This window comes from Tenrec ecaudatus, chromosome 8 (assembly GCF_050624435.1).
Source record: "Tenrec ecaudatus isolate mTenEca1 chromosome 8, mTenEca1.hap1, whole genome shotgun sequence".
Classification (NCBI taxonomy): Eukaryota; Metazoa; Chordata; class Mammalia; order Afrosoricida; family Tenrecidae; genus Tenrec; species Tenrec ecaudatus.
This window is the reverse complement of record NC_134537.1, coordinates 46,516,369-46,535,777: the sequence shown is the minus strand read 5'-3', so window position 1 is coordinate 46,535,777 and position 19,409 is coordinate 46,516,369. Positions and strand designations below refer to the sequence as shown.

Here is a 19,409-nt window from a genome sequence, read left to right as displayed (position 1 = left end):
TAATGAGTTAAAAAGATAATACCAAGCAAAAAATTTAGATATTTTAATTATAATTTTCTTTCTTTCAGAATTACTTACTGTCATCTACCTTTCCAGAGTAAATGGTTCTATGTTGGAACAGAAAGAGGAAATACACATATTGTAAATATTGAATCATTCATTCTTTCTGGATATGTTATCATGTGGAACAAAGCAATTGAACTGTAAGTTTGAACTTCAATGCTAATTTATTTGGCTTAAATATTTCATATAATTATGTAACCTTTTTATTAAATTAGAGTTATGAAACATTCTTAGCTAATATATGATTAATTTAAGTGGAAAAGTTAGCTAAAATACCGTATATACTCATGTATAAGCTGAGTTTTTCAGCTGAAAAACTGGGGTTTGACTTATACACAGGTCAGTGGTACCCCAGCGAGGTATAACATCTTGCTGCCACCCCCCAGGTAACAACGAGCGCCCATTATCTCGCAGGTGATTGCCGTTTCTCTGCTGTTCATTCGAAGCCCCACTGACACTGCAGGGTTTTGAATGTTTGTTTACTCACATCTAACCAATCAGAACCATCCTATGACGTATATCTTTGAATAAGCCTTTTAAAGACCATGTGCAATGGATGTGGCATGAATGGATATCATCTGGTCAAGCCCGACTAACAAAAGGAGGACATCTCATGAAGCCTGACATAGAGTTAATAGCAAAGTGGGTTCAAAGCAAAGTGGGTTCGAGATGCATGGGAAGACATTCCAGAAGACATGGTGCGACGTGCCTTCCAGAAATGTAGTATTAGTAATGCTATGGATGGCAGTGAAGGCTGCGCTTTGTATGAAAATGACAGCAGTGATGGTGATGACAGCAATCTCAGTGAGGACAGCGTCTATGATGACCTCACACCAGCTGAAGCTCTGCATTGGGATATGGATGATGATGAGAAATCCAGTTTTGAAGGATTTTAATTCTTTACATTTTAGGTTGGTTGCTGATTGAGCTCAGGGAATAGTACTCTTAAGGTATCATTGCTGATACCTTATTGTTTTTGTTGAACCCATTTTCCACTTACTGTGCTGGTTTACTAATGTTAAATGACTTGTCCTTTTATTTATATTTTATATTTAAAATAAATATTTAAATACATTACCTCACTGATGTCTCAATTTTTAGTAATTTTATTTTCATTTGTTTTGATTATTGAAACTCACCAATAGCTTCTGCATTTTCCACTGTAGGCTTATACTAGAGTCAATCAGTTTTTCGGGTTTCCCAGGTAATAATTAGGTACCTCGGCTTATACTCGGGTAGGCTTATATTCGAGTATATATAGTAATTGAAAATCATAGGCTTTAAAAATGGATATTGTAGTATTAATAAATGTTAATAAGACTTTCCAAATACTATAAATAATTAAAACCTATGTAATGAAAATTTGATGGTGAAATAATAAATCTCACTCCTCAAGCTATGCATGGAAATTATCTCATTACTTTATAGTTAACCTTAGTAGATGAAGGTTGGGGATTGGCAAATGGATTGTGACTACAGTTAGTTTTATAACTGGTAAAAATAACCAAGATTAATACACTGTTTTATAATTCTAGTATCATCTCTTTTGCCATATTGCAATATGTTTATGGGCTCAAAAGAAACCTTATTTTTCATACTTCTCATGTTCTGATATATACATTAACTATTTGGGTATGTTTATAACCACATTTGATAATTTGGGGCACTGATATTTATGCTTTTGTTTATGTAAATACAAAATCTTCCAAATGTGAAACTTCAAGGTTTATTAACTATTAATAGTACACACATAAATAATTCTGTTCTATTTATAATCAGAAAATCAAATTTTCTTTAATGTAATTTAATGTTCTTGGTTCATATATCTATGTTTACATCATTATTATCTAATATTTTGATTAAAATATTCTATTTTCATGAAATAGTAATAAATATACTACTCCCTGTTTATAAAGCTTCATTGTGTGTGCATGAGTATATTACTTGATGAGAATAGTTGTTACTGGTTATATTTTGGCATAGTATTCTTTTGTATTATATCATAATGCATTAATGATAATTTCCATTTCTCATTAGATTAAGAACTATTCCTGACCTGAATTTTTATTTGATTTTTCTTTTCTTTCTTTCTTCCTCCACTCACCTCATACTTAGCTTATTTGAGTGCTTTCTACATAATAGATAGTAAATGGCTAGCTTTATTAAAGTACTAGTTATGTAAATAGTTTCATGTGTTAATATTTATGTTTTCATTTATTTTTAAATTTATATTTTCAAGAAAATCAGTTGGAGCAATTTTGCAATTTTCTAAAGTTCTTTATACATATATTTAAAAGCATTTATTCTATAGACAATGTTCCTCAAAGTAAATTACTTACTTTTCTAGCAGTTTGGGAAACTTTATTCCCTATACTCCAAGTCGAAGATAATATTGTTTTAGAATGTTGATAAAAGCATGTAAAGATAAACCTGAGAGCCAGTTGATTTATGGAAGTTTTAAATGAATATTAGTAGAAATGATAATAAAAGTATCATTATTTTCAATTTGTGTTATAATTTAGAATTTATTACCTTAAATATATCTCACATTTTACCACTTTTGGAATGATGTTTCTGTTAATTTACTTAACAAATTGTTCCCATAAATCAAATTACTTCCATCTGAACTATTGACTGCAATGAATACACATATCGTGTATACTTTATAAGTTTTGGGTTAATGAAATCATAGTTTAAAATGTAATTCACAAAGAGGGTAAAATTTGGAAAAAAACTGAAAAGTAAAATAAGATACTCTTACCTTCCATAGTGTGATATTACACATTGGATACAGCTTCAGATTAGCACATACCATTTTCTATATAAATCTTGTGCTTTATAGAGTTTTACATGCCTCTAAGAATGTCCTGGAAATATCTTTTAGAAATTACTAGTAGGAAAATATTATTCCCTATCATTTGGTTTATTTAGAATAGATGCCTTGAAAAATTAGGTTCATGAAACTCCATTGTGGTAGATATAATTTAAATTCTATCTTATATAATTATCTTATATAGAATTATCTTATAATTCACTTCTACTTCTTGAGATGCATATTCACATGTATGTAAATTCTTGTTGATATGTTTCAAATGTATGGGCACTGATAAAATATATTTTTGAAAAAGATAAGTTTCATAAAAAAATTGAACAATACATGTTAAAAATACATTATTAAAATATACCAAATGTCAAAATTAGCTCTTACAGAAATGTGAGGTTATGTCTATTTTAAATCCTTACTTGAACTATGTCTTCCTATTTTTAATAAATTCTCCTAATTATAATTGTAAGCAGTTACTAAAATTAGAAGTAGTTTATATTTCCAAAGTGTGTGTGTGTGTGTGTGTGTGTATGTGTGTGTTATTTGGACTGGAACACAGTTTTCATAGAAATAGTAATGTTTACAGAATACAAAAGAAGTAATAGGATTAAAAAATTGTTAAAAATATTTTATAATGGGAAAATTGGAGTATTTCAAGTTACACTGTTTCTGAACGGTAATGCTGACCATTAAAAAATCTCTTTTCCTACTTATGATTAAAATGGAGCATGAATTTATCATTTAATCATAAATTCAAGTATTAGATTCATCTAACAATAATCCAAACATACTTATTGGGCACTACTGGCATAATGAGTTACAAAATGGGCTGCTAATTACAAGATCTTAAGTTTGAAACCACTACCAGCTCTGTGGGAGAAGGATGGGAGAAGGTTTCCAGGCTCCAAAACCCACAGGCAGTTTTACTCTGTCTTATAGGATCACTATTGAGTCAGAATCAATTTTTTGACTGAGCTATGCCAGGTACTAGAAACAACTATGAACAGGAAAGACAAAACTCTCAGTTTACAGAAGGCAAGTTTAAATAAAAAGATAATTATAAGGTAGTAGAAATATAGCAATTCCATAAGAAAGACACTTAATATGGTACGCTGGGTGTCTCAAAGGAGAACAAATATATCTGAAGAACATTGTATCTCCATCTGCATCTGAACAGTGAGTTCAGGATAGATGACTTAAGAGTAGAGTATATGTAGTAAGAGTGTCTAGGCAGAGGGAAACAGATGATGTAAAATTGGGTTGTGAGAGAATACTCAGTTCCATACTTAGAAATTTTAATTAGATAAATTGGTTGGCATGTGTAGAGGAAGACAATGTATGATATAAGGCTGGACACCTTCAAGCCTTTAAGACCCCAGACACTATCTCTTTTGATAGCCGGGCACCATCAGCTTTCTTCACCACATTTGCTTGTGCACCCATTTGTCTTCAGCGATCCTATCATGGAGGTGTGCAGTCAATGATATGATTTTTTGTTCTTTGATGCCTGGTAACTGATCCCTTTGGGACCACTCGATCACACAGGCTGGTGTGTTCTTCCATGTGGACTTTGTTGCTTCTGAGCTAGATGGCCGCTTGTTTATCTTCAAGCCTTTAAGACCCCAGTCACTATCTCTTTTGATAGCCGGGCACCATCAGCTTTCTTCACCACATTTACTTGTTTACCCATTTTGGCTCCAGCTGTTGTGTCGGGAGAGTGAGCATCATGGAGTTCCAATTTAATAAAAGAAGGTATTCATGCATAGAGGGAGTGTTTGAGTAGAGGCCCAAGGTCCTTCCGCCACCTTAATACTTGACCTATAAATACAGAAGCAAATAAGCCCACATGGAAGAAGCACACCGGCCAGTGCGATCACGAGGTGCCCAAGGGACCAGATATAAGGCATCATGCAAAAAAAAAAGATATAAGTGTGTGTATGTATGTGTATATATGTGTATATGTATATATGTATGTGTATATATATATTATATTAAATGAAGGGGGAAGAGCAGAGTGGAGACCCAAGGCCCAAGTGTCGGCCAATGGAGATCCCCTCATAGAGGGGCTTAGGAGAGGAGATGGGTTAAGTAGGTTGTGAGGTAGTATCGATGAAGAACACAGCTTTCCCCCAGATCCTGGATGCTTCCTCCCCCCAACTACCATGATCCGAATTCTACCTTGCAGGGCTGGATAGGACAGAGGCTGTACACTGGTACATATGAGGGTTGGAGGTACAGGGAATCCAGGGTGGATGATACCTTCAGGACCAAGGGTGTGAGGGACGATGCTGGGAGAGTGGAGGGTGAGTGGGTTGGAAAGGGGGAACTGATTACAAGGATCCACATGTGACCTCTTCCCTGGGAGAGGGACAGCAGAGAAGGGGGGAAGGGAGACCCCGGGTAGGGCAAGATATGACAAAATAACGAGGTATAAATTACCAAGGGCATATGAGGGAGGGGGGAAAGGGGAGGGAGGGGAAAAAAAAAAAGAGGACCTGATGCAAGGGGCTTAAGTGGAGAGCAAATCCCTTGAGAATGATTGGGGCAGGGAATGTATGGATGTGCTTTATACAATTGATGTATGTATATGTATGGATTGTGGTAAGAGTTGTTTGAGTCCCTAATAAAATGTAAAAGAAGAAAAGAGAAAAAAAATGATTAGGGCAAAGACTGTACAGATGTGCTTTATACAATTGATGTATGTATATGTATGAACTGTGAAAAGAATTGTATCAGCCCCAATAAATTGTTAAAATAAAAAAAATAAAATAAAGAAGAAAAAAAATAATAAAGATTAAAAAAAAAGGCTGGACAATTAGGGTATGTAATATGAAAAATCTTTTAAGTCAAGTTAAGAATTTTGGATTTTATCTAAGACTAGTAGGAGACCAATAGTGTCTTAAAGGTTTAAGCAGAGAACCAAATTAATCAGATTTGCATTATAGGAAGACTACCCTGAATGCAGGTATAAAGAAATGATTGGAGACAGAAAAGGCTCTGTTATTGGTAAAAATGAGGGTGAGAGTTATAGGCATGAAGATAGCAATATTTAGATGTATTAAAATGATAATTAGACTGTAGAATAAATATTGTGAATACTGTGGGATGGGGTTAAAAAATAAGGAAGAATAAAGGATGATACCCAAGTGTATAACTTGAGCAACAATGTAGATATTGGTGCCATTTGGTGAAGAAGTGCAGGACATTAAGTAAATTCATAAAGTTATGAGTTCCATTTTAGATAGGTTAAGTATTCATGAGACATTCAAATTGAGTTGGTATGATATATAAAACTCTCAAACTAAAACTCAATGCCATTGAGTTTAAGCTGACTCATAGCAACTCCAATGTGGGTTTCTAAGTAGGTAACTGTTTATAGGAGTAGAAAGCCCTGTCTTTCTCCTGTGGAGTTACTAGTGGTTTTGAACTACCAACTATGCAGATCACAGTCCAAGGCATAACCACTATACCACCAGAGTAGGATATATAGATTTGAAGGTAAAATGTTTTTTGTTGAAACCATAGCAAAAAGTGATATTGTACACAAAGGTATAGACAAAAAGTAGCAAATTGGCCTAGTAGATCAGTTTTGAGTGACCAATGTATTGTTTGACAATCATAGTATTTCATTGTTCTAAATTATTACTTTTAATATTTAAAAATTTGTAGAGTAGACATAAATTTTATATTTACATATTTTCATAAAAGAAATTTATGATATGGCAACTTCAGTTCAACTTCAATGACAATGAGTTTGGTTTGGTTTATACCTCCACAACACTAAACAACTGAAGCTGAATACAACTTTCCCTAATAAGGTATACCATATAAAGGCACGGTACCTTTCCAGCCTATTTTACTCATTTGTATCTTTGTCATGGTTCTGAAACGTATGCCTCCATATCATGTATGAAAATAGAGCATAGTCTAGAACAGAATACCAAGGAATAATACTATTTAAGGTATGGGAAGAGTGTGAAAAAGAAATCTACAAAAGAAACTAGCAATCAAGCATTGTGATGAATGGAAGAAAATAGTGATAGAAGAATTGTTGAGCATTGGTTTGGTAGATATTAGATGAATTTAAGTTTATTGATAATTCTGTCTAAAGTAATCTTTGTGGAATTTACAGACTGCAAAGTCCATAAGAACTTTGTAGTTTGGGGAAGTTTAATGTTAGAGCAAAAATTGGTAGAAATATACCAACATGTTTATAGTCATTAACTCTGTGTACTGAAATTATGTGAGATTTTTTTTCTCTTTTTACCTTTTGTGTGTCTTCTGTGTATTTTCTTCTTCTATAACCTCAGAAAGTCATTATAAATAATTACAGTTCAATTATAGATTATATTCTATAGTTGAATATTTTATAAAGAATCCAAGCAGAGAAGTTTTGCATCTAGTCTAATAAGTGTTTACCAAATTATACTTCAGTAATTTTCATAATACAGTCAGTAGGCAAAGATTCTGTGAGCCAAAAATTTTAGGAAATATTGAAGAGTCACGGTATCTATTTGCATATAAGAAGTTCTGTACACAAAATCAAAACAAAAAGCCCTACTTTAATTCAGATTTTTCCAAACTTATTTGATATGAACCTTTCTTATGTAAAATATCTTGTATCTCTAATAGTTTATCATGGAGTTTACTTTGGTTAATGCTTGTTCAACCAAACCCAAGAGACTGATAAGAGGGTTGTGGGTTATTGCTATTTCCTAAAGGATAATTGAAGGACACTGTTTCCTATCATAGGCAAATTATTTATATGTCTATGAATTAATTCTGACTCACAGTGACTCTAGAGAACAGGAAAGCACTGTCCCTGTGCATCTCTAAGGCTATAAATATTTACAGAAGCCAAAACTTCATGTTTTGCCCGTGGAGTTGCTGGTGAGTTTGAACCTCTGAATCTGATTAGCAACCCAATAAGTAACCCACTATGCCACCACTAAGGACAGCAGTTATATATAAATTAAAAACTACATATAAATGTGGGCGAAATTGTAAAGTTTTGTAAATGTTTTCTGAAGCACTTTCTATTTTATTTTCTCCTTTCATATGTTCTAAAATATAATTGAACAATGCAAACTGCATTGAACAATGCAAACTGCAGGAATACAACAAATTTGAAATTAGATAGAATTTAAAGGAAGATGAATAGAGTACAGATCATCTTAGCAATATGCTGTTAGAATCATAATTCTCTGTTATTAACTCTTATAGCTCACCAAATAAATATGATGTAATGAGATAAATAGGTTTCTGAATATCAGTTAATAAGAAACTATCATTAGAGAGTTTTTTTTAAATAAATTAAAGAGCCCCACTACACCTTTCTTTGTAGCAAAATCAGAAGTGATTTCATGTGTAGTAAATATAAATTAGGAGAGACTTTGCAATTTGGATAAAACAAGTATACAGAGTAAGCACTATGGCTATAGAATTCTTTTGTGTGTATAAGTAAAATTTAATTTCGCATATATAGATATATTTATATATGAGGGGAAATAGATTTATGTGCATAAATTTATAGTTTTAGTATTAAGGTATCAGATGGACATTGGGCCTCCACTCAAGTACTCCCTCAATGCAAGAATACTTTGTTTTCTTAAACTGGCATTTCATGATACTCAACTTCCTGACACGATTGCTGAAGACATAGCGGGTGTATAAGCAAATGTGGTGAAGAAAGCTGATGGTGCCCAGCTATCAAAAGATATAGTGTCAGTGGTCTTAAAGGCTTGAAGATAAACAAGTGGCCATCTAGCTCAGAAGCAACAAAGCCCACATGGAAGAAGCACACCAGCCTGTGTGATCATGAGGTGAAGAAGCACACCAGGCTGTGTGATCATGAGGTGTCAAAGGGATCAGGAATCAGACATCAAAGAACAAGAAATCATATAATTGTGTGCTCACCTCCCAGATAAGATTGTTGAAGACAAATGGGTGCATAAGCAAATGTGGTGAAGAAAGCTGATGGTGCCAGGCTATCAAAAGATATAGCATCTGGGGTCTTAAAGCCTTGAAGGTAAACAAGCGGCCATCTAGCTTAGAAGCAACAGAGCTCACATGGAAGAAGCACACTAGCTTGTGTGATCATGAGGTATTGAAGAGATCAGGGATCAGGTATCAAAGAGCAAAAAATTTAAATCATTGTGAATGAGGGGGAGTGCAGATCGGCGATCCAAGACCCATCTGTAGGCAACTGGACATCCCTTTACAGAAGGGTCACAGGGAGGAGACAAGCCAGTCAGGGTGCAGTGTAGCAATGATGAAATATACAACTTTCCTCTAGTTCCTAAATGCACCCTCCCCCCACCCCACTATCATGATCCCAATTCTACCTTACAAATCTGGCTAGACCAGAGGATGTACATTGGTCCAGATAGCAACTGATATCATAGGGAATCCAGGACAGATGATCCCTTCAGGACCAGTGGTGAGAGTGGCGATACTGGGAGGACAGAGGGAGGGTGGAATGGAAAGAGGGAACTGATTACAAGGATCTACATATAACTTCCTCCCTTGGGGATGGACAACAGAAAAGTAGGTGAAGGGAGACATCGGACAGTGTAAGATATGACAAAATAATAATAATTTATACATTATCAAGGGTCCCAGAGGGAGGGGGAAGCAGGGAGGAAGGGAAAATGAGCTGATACCAAGGGCTCAAGTAGAAAGCAAATTGTTTTAGAATGATGATGGCAACAAATGTACAAATGTGCTTTACACAATAGATGGATGTATGGATTGTGATAAGAGTTGTATGAACCCCCAATAAAATGATTAACAATAAATAAATAAAAGTTAAATTTCACATTTTCTTAGCCTTAGATCTAGCCATAATTTCAGATAATGAAAGATCCATTATTATGAGTCTATGTTCTTAAATCTAATTCTTTAAAAACCACTCCTAATATATCAGTAAAGAAAGCAACCAAGAAAAAAAGAAAGCAACCAAAAATTTTAATTAATATGGATTAAAAACCCTGGTTATTAAGAGCTAATTTCAATACAGAGTCCCCGAGAGGTGCAATTTTCTCTCAGCTACAACGCCCACAACTCAAACCTATTGCCCTCAAGTATGTGTACACTCATAGCAACCCTATTGCCTACTGTACTGTGTTGTTTCCAAAGCTGTAACTTTTACAGAAGCACACTACTACATCTTTCTCCTATGGAACAGCTTGGGAATTCAAACCATTGACCTAACACTTAAATACTGTGCCACCAGAACTTTGGTGGTTCAAATCCACCTGTGATACCATAGAAGAAATGTCTGGTGATCTGCTTCTGTAAATATTACAGCCAAGAAAATCCTATGGAGTAGTTCTCCTGTGATTCACCTGGGTCATCAGGCATTGGAATGGACTTCATGACTATGGGTATTTAAGTATCTTAATTTATTTGTTCCAATCTCTAGCTGTAAGGTATTTAAATGTTTATCTTTTAAATTATTGTTTTGAATTGATTTAACAGATCAACGAAGACTCATCCAGGTCCAGTCGTACATTTAAGTGATAGCCCAAGAGATGAAGGGAAAGTGAGTATTGTACTATTATTTTCCTTGCATTTTTCTTTATTCCCGAATAAAGATATTTCTTTCAATACTTCATACCTAACAACTAACATATTAATCACTGTCATCTGACATGTGTTGAACAAATGAGCAAATGAAAAAAATGCATGAACTATACATATATACTCTAATGATGGTCCCAAATTAAGACTGTCATTGCAATTAGAGCTAAAGTTGATATTTAATTCTAGAATTTTGAGGAGTCATATAATTCATGAAACATTATTTTAAAAAATTCTTTGCTTAAATATAACAATCTTGTTAATCAGCATCATTTATTATATCTCTTAAGCTATATTTTACTAGCTATGCTAGAAAGTACATGAATAAATTATTTAGTATAGGTTTGTACTTTTGTTTAGTTTTAAAAGATAGCCTGATTTAGCCAAATAAATATTGAAATTCATCAGAAAAAGAAAATACTTAGGAATAAGGAAGACATTTCTCAAAAATAAATATAGGGATATAAAAGTAGTAGTAGTTGTTGTGAAGTACCAGTTCCTTATTATAGTGGCCCTCTGTACATGAGAATGAAATTTTGACCAATACTATTATATCCTTAAAGTTATTACCATGTTTGAGTCCATTGTTGTCAATCAATCTTGTTGAGGGTCTTCTTTTTCATTGACTCTCTACTTTGCAGGATATGATCTCACTTAATTACTTGTCCTAAGTACATAAAACAGTCTACATGAATATGAGGGGATAGAAATTCTATCGGTTGGTCATAAGTAGCTCTGGTAGCACATTAGGTTAAACATTGAGGTGGGTGGTTCAAACCCACCATTCACTCTCTGGAAGAAAGATCAGGCTGGCTTTTCTTATGTTTTAGAAAACCTAAGAAGCAGTTTTGCTATGCTCTATAGGGTCATTTTAAATTAGGTAGTTGATGGCAGTGGGTTTATTTTACTTCTGTTTTGGGTCAGGTATACCTTAGTCCTGAAAGTGATATCTTTGCTTTTTAACATTATAAGAAGCATTTACAGCAGATTTGTCCCATGTCATAGATTGATCATTTCTTTTATTTTTAAAAATTTATTTCTTTATTATTATTATTATTTTATTAAAAGATCATTTTATTGGGGGCTCCTTTAACCCTTAACATTGCTCATTTCTTGACTGCTGCTTCCATGGCACTGACTGTGGATCCAAATAAAATTAAATCCTTGACAACTTCCAAATTTTCTTCATTTATCATGATGTTGCTTTTATTGGTCCAATTGTGATGATTTTTGTTATTTTTATGATGTGTAACCCATACTGAAGGTTAGAGCCTTTAACTTCATCTGTAAGTGCTTCAAGTAGAATAATGGCTATGCTAGATATATTGGGAGTTTTATAATTTTAAAGCAGATATTTTAGGACATGTTAAATATTATGTAAATTATGTTAGAGATTTGGGTCTCATTTGGTAAGAATATAGTAAGACCTCTACCTCATCCCATTAAGATGTACAGTCACAGACACTCTGTGGAGCAGTCCTACTGTGTTCTGTAAGATTGAGATGAGTAAAAACTCAACTTAATGGCAATGGATTTGGGTTTAATTTCTGTACTTTATCAAACATGAAGTTCTCTTCTAGCAATTGATATTTCCTAATGGCATGGCCAAAATAAACAAGATAAACTCTTGCCATTATAACTATTCTAAAGAGCATCCTGGCTATAATTCTTCTAAGAGGGATTTGTTTGTTCTTTTGGCAATCCACAGTTTAGTCAGTGTTCTTCACTAACACCATAACTCAAATATGCCAGTACTCCTCTGACCTTTCCTTTTTTTTTAAAAATCTTTTTATTGGGGCTCATAAGGCTCTTATCACAATCTGTGCATACATCAAATGAGCAAAGCACCCTTATACATTCGTTGCACTCGTCACTCTCATAATTCACCTTCCACTTGGGTTCCTGGAATCAGCTCGGTTTCCCTTTTTTTCCCCCCATCCCCCTCCCTCCCCGATCCCACCCCTGGTCCCTTAATAGTTTATAAATAATTATTATATCTTATCTTACACTCCCCGGCGTCTCCCCTCACCCGCCTCCCCCTTGACAATCTCCCAGAGAGGAGGTTACACATAGATCTCCGAGATCGGTTCTCCCTTTCTACATGCCCTTCCCTCCTGGTGTCGCCTCTCCCACCGCTGGTGTTGAAGGGTTCGTCTGTCCTAGATTCCCTGTGCCTCCAGATCCCCACTGCACCGCTGTACATCCTCTGGTACAACCAGGTCCGCAAGGCAAGGTAGGATTGGGGTCATGATGATTGGGAGGGGAGGAAGCGTTCAGGAACTAGAGGAAGGTTTTGAGTTTCACTGTTGTTACACTGAACCCTGTGTGGCCCATCTCCTCCTCCCTACCCCTCTGGAAGGGATGTTCAGCTCTCTACAGGTGGGCATTGGGTCCCCATCATGCACTCCCCCTCTTTCACGGTGATGTGATTCTCACCACCACCCCACCTTTGATGTTGGAGACCTGGTCTCCTCTGTCCTTCATGGTCACCTATGTTGGTGTGCTGCTTCCGTGTGGGCTCGGTTGCTTCTGGGCTAGATGGCCGCTTGTTTGCTTTCAAGCCTTTAAGTCCCCAGACGCTATATCTCTCAGTAGCCGGGCACCATCCGCCTTCTTCACCACACTTGCTTATGCACACTTTCGTCTTCAGCCATTATGTGAGGAAGAGGATCACACAATGATTGTTTTTGTTCCTTGGTGTCTGCTACATGGTCCATTCAACACCTTGTGTTCGCTTAGGCCGTGTGCTTCTTCTCTGTGGGCTTTGTGGCTTCTGAGCTAGATGGCCGCTTATTTGCCTTCAAGCCTTTAAGACCCCAGACGCTATATCTTTTTTTGATAGCCGGGCACCATCAGCTTTCTTCACCACATTTGCTTACACACATGGCTGTCTTCAGTGATCATGTCGGGAAGATGGGTATCCTGCAATGGCTGCTTAGCAGGGCGAGGTGCTATTGTATTGGGGGATTATGCAAGAGGAGGCCCAATGTCCATCTACTACCCTACTACTGAACCTATAAATATATGCATATAAATCTATTGCCCCCATAAACATAAATATATTTACATATGTACATGTCTGTATTTAGGCTTCTCTGTATGCACTTTGCCTCCTACTCCTTTCCTCTATTTCCTTTCGCTTTCCTCCCGACCCATTACCATGTTTGGCCTTCATTCTGTATTCAGTAGTTCCTCTCAGTTACCTTGCTCTTGGTCACTCCCTTCCAGTCCTCCCCTCCCCTCCCTCCTCTGGTTTAGAACCATTCGCTGTTCCCTTGTTTCTGTGTTGGGCGACACCTCCTCCCTTCCCCTACCTCCCACGCTCTCATGTCCCTCCAGGACCGTTGGTCCTGTTGTTTTCTTCTCTCATTATTTGTCCAGCCTATCTTGTCTAGGTGGACCTGCTGACATAGTAATATGTGCATACCAATGGATATGACTTTGACTGTACCCAAGTGGCCCATAAGAACATGGCTTTGACAGAAGCAACATCGACACGCTGATAAGCAGAAAAGCCACTAACATACAAAATTTACAAGGTAAAAAACAAAACAAATTAAAAAAGACTAAGCAAAAAGATAGCAAATATTAAAAGAAAAATTGCTAGTAGTTCAAGGTCCATTCGTTGGCCTGTAGACCATCCTTTATACTCCCTCGGGCTCCCTCTGCTCTGCTTCCTCCGCTGCTCCATTGCACGCCCCCAGTGTTTGCCTAAGTGTGGTGGGGTCAGCTCAGTCGCCCATCCCCCATTGTGTCTCAGGTGCTGTCCCATGTAGGGCCATGTGTTGGTGCAGGATGTCGTATCTCGTAGTGTGGTCAGCTGAATGGTCCTCTCTGTATGACGGGCCCTTCTAGCTGGTCTATCGACTTTGGGCTTGGTGGACCCAGGTGTACTCCACTACGTCCTTTCTCCTTCTTTTGTTTCAGCTTCCTTCTGGATGTGGTGTGGTGGGTCAGTTCCTTTCCCACTCCAGACGATCTATTTTTGTTTTCTGTGGTATTCCCTTCGAATGTGGGGGTCGGCCTAATTCTGGTTTGGGCCGGCTTGTCGTCCAGCCTCTTTGTGTAGACCTCTGTACTTTGCGTTGCCCTCCTTGTTTGGTGTGTCGTGTTGGGGTCCGTATGCATGTTCCAGATCTGTGGGGACACAACCGATACTCTCCCCCGGGTGGGTTAGTACCCTGCCCCCCCCCCATACCATCCATTCAGATTCTTCCCCACCCGGTTCTCCCTCTCTCTACCCCACTACTCATTCTTTATGCTGGGCTTTCATGTACCTCCCTAGGTGTGGCCTGTCCTCCCTCCAACTATCTATGCTTCCTCCCGTTTATTGTGGGATGGATGTTTATTCTTCTATTTCTGTCATGCTGATCGTACTTACCTCAGGGGACTCATGTTGTACCTGTCTCTTTGGGTCTGGCTAACCTCGCTTAACATAATTCCTTCCAGCTCTTCCCATGAAATAACGTGTTTCATGTGCTCATCGGTGCTTCTCAGTGCTGCATAATACTCCATTGTGTGTATGTGCCAAAGTTTGCTAATCCACTTGTCTATCGATGGAAACTTAGGCTGTTTCCAAGTCTTTGCTATTGTGAATTGTGCCACAATAAACATTGGAGCGCATATGACTGGTCGTGTTTTATTTGCTGCTTCAACCGGGTATATGCCCAGTAGAGGGATGGCTGGGTCGTAAGGTAGATCAATTTCCATTTTCTTTAGGTATCGCCAGATTGCTTTCCACAGTGTCTGTACAAATCTGCACGACCACCAGCAGTGGAGGAGGGTTCCTACTTCACCACAGCCCCTCCAACACTTGTTGCTCTCTGATTTACTGATCTGGGCTAGCCTCAGGGGTGTTAGGTGGTATCTCATGGTTGTTTTGATTTGCATTTCTCTTATGGCAAGGGACTTCGAGCACTTTCTCATATATTTATTGGCCATATTGATCTCCTCTCTAGTGAAAGTTCTTCTCATTTCATTGCCCACTTCCTTAGGGGGTTAACTGTTTTCCTCTTTTTGCAGGTCATGATGGTGTTGTAGATTTTAGTAATGAGCCCTTTGTCTGACGTGTCATTACTAAAAATCTTCTCCCAGTCTGTGGGTTGCCTTGTCACCCTCTTGGCAAAGTCTTTCGAGGTGCACAGGTGTTTTATTCTTATTAGATCCCATTTGTCGATTTCCAGATCACCTGTGTGTGTCCCCTTCCCTGTTGCAGTGAGCCTATGTGCTCCCTGGGCCAGTGCTCTGAGATTAGTCCCGATTCCCTCCTTAATGGTCCTGATGGTTTGGGGTTTGACTTCTAGATCTGTGATCCACCTTGAGTGTATTCTTGTGCATGGGGTGAGGTAGACGTCTTGTTTCAACTTTCTACATGTGGATACCCATTGTTTCCAGCACCACTTATTAAAGAGGGCATCTGCTTCCCACTTGACGTTTTTGGGACCCTTGTCAAAGATCAGTTGTCTATATGCTGATGATTTTACTCCTGGGCTTTCTATTCTTTTCCACTGGTCTGAGTGTCTATCATTGTGCCAGTACCATGCTGTTTTGACCACTGTAGCTGTGTAGTAGGCATTAAAATCAGGTAGGGCGAGTCCTCCAATTGTGTCCTTCTTCTTGAGGAGTTCTCTGCTAATTCTGGGTTTCTTCCCTCTCCATATGAAGTTGGTGGTCAGTTTTTCCAATTCTTTGAAGAAGGTTGATGGTAATTGGATTGGTATAGCATTGAACTTGTAGAGTGCTTTAGGAAGAACTGTCATCTTTACTATGTTCAGCCTACCTAACCATGAGCAGGGGAGGGTCATCCATTTGTGAAGGTCACTTTTGGTTTCCTGTAATAGGGTTTTATAATTATGCTTATAAAGGTCTTTAGTATTTTTTGTTAAATATATTCCTAGGTATTTCAGTTTGTTCTTGGCTACTGTGAAGGGTACTTCCCTCTTAATCGCCTCTTCCCTGGCCCTGTCTGATGTGTATAGAAACCCTACCGACTTCTGTTTATTGATCTTGTATCCTGCTACTCTTCCGTATTCCTCTATTGCTGTAAGTATTCCACCTGTGGAGTTTTGGGGGTCTTCAATGTATAGGATCATGTCATCTGCAAATAACGATAGTTTCACCTCCTCCTCTCCCAACTGGATCCCTTTGATGTCCTTCCGCTGTCTTATGTTGTTAGCCAGAACCTCCAAAACGATATTGAATAGAAGAGGGGACAGGGGGCATCCTTGTCTTGTACCCTTTTTCAGTGGTATTGTTCTTGTCTTTTCTCCATTGACTATGATGTTGGCTGTTGGTCTTTCATAGATAGCTTGTATGAGCTTGAGGAACTTACCTTCCAATCCTATCTTCATGAGTGTTTTGATTAGGAATGGGTGCTGGATGTTGTCAAATGCTTTTTCTGCATCTATGGATATTATCATATGGTTTTTATCCTTTTTCTTCTCGATGTGGTGTATGATATTGATGGATTTTCGGATGTTAAACCATCCCTGCATCGCTGGGATGAATCCTACTTGGTCGTGGTGAATGATATGTTTGATGTTCCTTTGTATTCTATTGGCCAATATTTTGTTAAGGACTTTTGCATCTATGTTCATTAGAGATATTGGTCTATAATTCTCTACACCTGTGGGGTCTTTTCCCTGTTTGGGTATCAAAGTAATGCTGGCTTCGTAAAATGAGTTTGGGAGCTTACCGTTCTTTTCTATGTTCTGGAATACTTTGTGGAGGATCGGTGTTAGCTCTTCCCTGAATGTTTGGTAAAATTCTGCTGTGTAGCCATCTGGCCCTGGGGCCTTTTTCCTTGGTAGGTTTTTGATGACACTCTCTATTTCTTCCTTCGCTATGGGTTTGTTGAGGTTCTTGATCTCTGTCTCAGATAATCTAGGGAGAGATTGTTTTTCTAAATATTTATCCATGTCTTCCAGATTTCTGAATTCATTAGAATACAAACCTTCATAGTACTTTGTGATTATCCTTTTTATCTCATTGGGGTCTGTTGTTATTGCCCCCGATTCATCCCTCATCCTGGCTATTGATGATTGCTCCTTTCTATCTTTGGTAAGCTTTGCCAGGGGAGTGTCAATTTTATTAATTCGTTCATAAAACCAGCTTCTAGTTGCGTTAATCCTTTGCATTGTTCTTTTGTCTTCCCACTGGTTTAACTCCGCCCTGATTTTTATTATTTCTTTTCTCTTGCTATTGGAGGGGTAGTTCTGTTGACTCTGTTCTAGTTGTTGGAGGTTTTGTGTTAACATATCTGTCATACGCCTTTCTTCTTTTTTCATGTATGCATTCAGTGATATCAAGCTACCTCTGATAACTGCCTTTGCAGTGTCCCATAAGTTTTGATATGTTGTATGCTCGTTCTCATTAGTTTCTAGAAACTTCCTGATATCCTCTCTGATCTGGACCTTAACCCATTCATGTCGCAGGAGATCGTTGTTTATTCTCCAATTGGTGGCCCTTGCTTTTCTGGGTGCCCTCCTATTAATCTCCAGCTTTATGGCATGGTGGTCTGAGAAAGACGTCTGGATAATATCTATGTGTTTGAATTTACTCAGGCTGGCCTTGTGTCCCAGCATGTGATCTATTCTTGAGAAAGATCCGTGTGGATTGGAGAAGAATGTGAAACCTTTTGCTTTTGGATGAAAGGCTCTATAGATGTCTATCAGGCCCTGTTGCCTAATTACATTGTTTAGCTCTCTGGCCTCTTTGCTGAGCTTCTTTCCCTGTGACCTGTCTTTCTCTGATAGTGGAGTGTTGAAGTCCCCCACTATTATTGTTTCCGTGATTTCTTCTGTCATTTTTTTTAATAGTTTGTTTGACGAAATTTGCCGCGCCATTATTAGGTGCGTAAATATTCAGTATGCTAAGTGCTTCCTGATTTACTGAGCCTTTGAGCATTATGTAATGTCCCTCTTTGTCTCTTTTTATGTTTTGGATCTTGAGATCCATTTTGTCGGAGATTAAGATAGCCACTCCTGCCTTCTTGGAGTTACCATTTGCTTGGTAAACTTTCTGCCAGCCCTTTATTCTCAGCATATGCTTGTCTGCTCGCTTGAGGTGTGTCTCTTGCAGGCAGCAGATTGATGGGTTATGTTTTCTAATCCAATCCTCCAGCCTCTTTCTTTTAACATATGAATTGAACCCATTTGTATTCAGAGTGATTATTACAATCTCTGGCTTCATGGTTGCCATATTCTGTTTTGTGTTTTGGGTCTTTGCCTATCTTCCTTCATATCAGTGTACTGCGTTTGAGTGAAGGGTTTCTATCCTGTCCTCTTTTCCATCTGAGACCGTGTTGTCCTGGTACGTGTTGCTGGCATGTTGGCTTCTAGATGGAGATGGGCTATATGGTGGTCTCCTGGTGGTTCTAGTTGGAGCTTGATCTTCTGGCCATAGTGAGTCAGCCAGTATGTTCTGCAGGGTCGGGTGACTTGCAGTATAATTTTTGAGTTCTTCCTTGTCCTGGAAGACCCTTATCTTACCCTCTATCTTAATGGATAACTTGGCAGAGTATAGGATTCTGGGGGAGGCATTTTTATCTTTCAGTTTTTGGAAGATGTTGCTCCATTCTCTCCTCCTCTTCATGTTTCTGCTGATAAGTCTGAGCATATTCTTACCTGCGCTCCTTTGTTTGTGACTGTCTTCCTTTCTCTCGATGCTCGTAAGATTTTCTCTTTTTCCTCTAAGTTGGATAATTTTACAATTATATGTCTTGGAGTGTTCTTCTTGGTGTTTAGCTTAGCCGGCATCCTCTCTGCTTCCTGTATGAGAGTCGGATTCTCCTTTGTTAGGTTGGGGAAATTTTCGTCCAGAAATTCCTTTGCTATCTTGGCAGTCGATTTGTGTGTTATGTTGTGTTCCGGTAGACCGATTATTCGAATATTATTCCTCTTCATAGCATCTGTCATTGATCTCAGGCTGTCTTCTGTTTCTT

The 19,409-nt window shown here is 37.8% G+C and overlaps 1 protein-coding gene across 2 annotated transcripts in view; it reads left to right on the top strand.

Moving 5' to 3' along the window:
• Positions 1–19,409, top strand: part of STXBP5L (syntaxin binding protein 5L) — a 361,575-nt gene that overhangs the window by 110,892 nt on the left and 231,274 nt on the right. For both annotated transcript variants that reach the window (XM_075555662.1, XM_075555661.1), the window contains exons 5-6: positions 69–203; positions 10,367–10,430. In XM_075555662.1, coding sequence (XP_075411777.1) covers positions 69–203; positions 10,367–10,430 — 199 coding nt within the window. The remainder of the gene's footprint in view (positions 1–68; positions 204–10,366; positions 10,431–19,409) is intronic.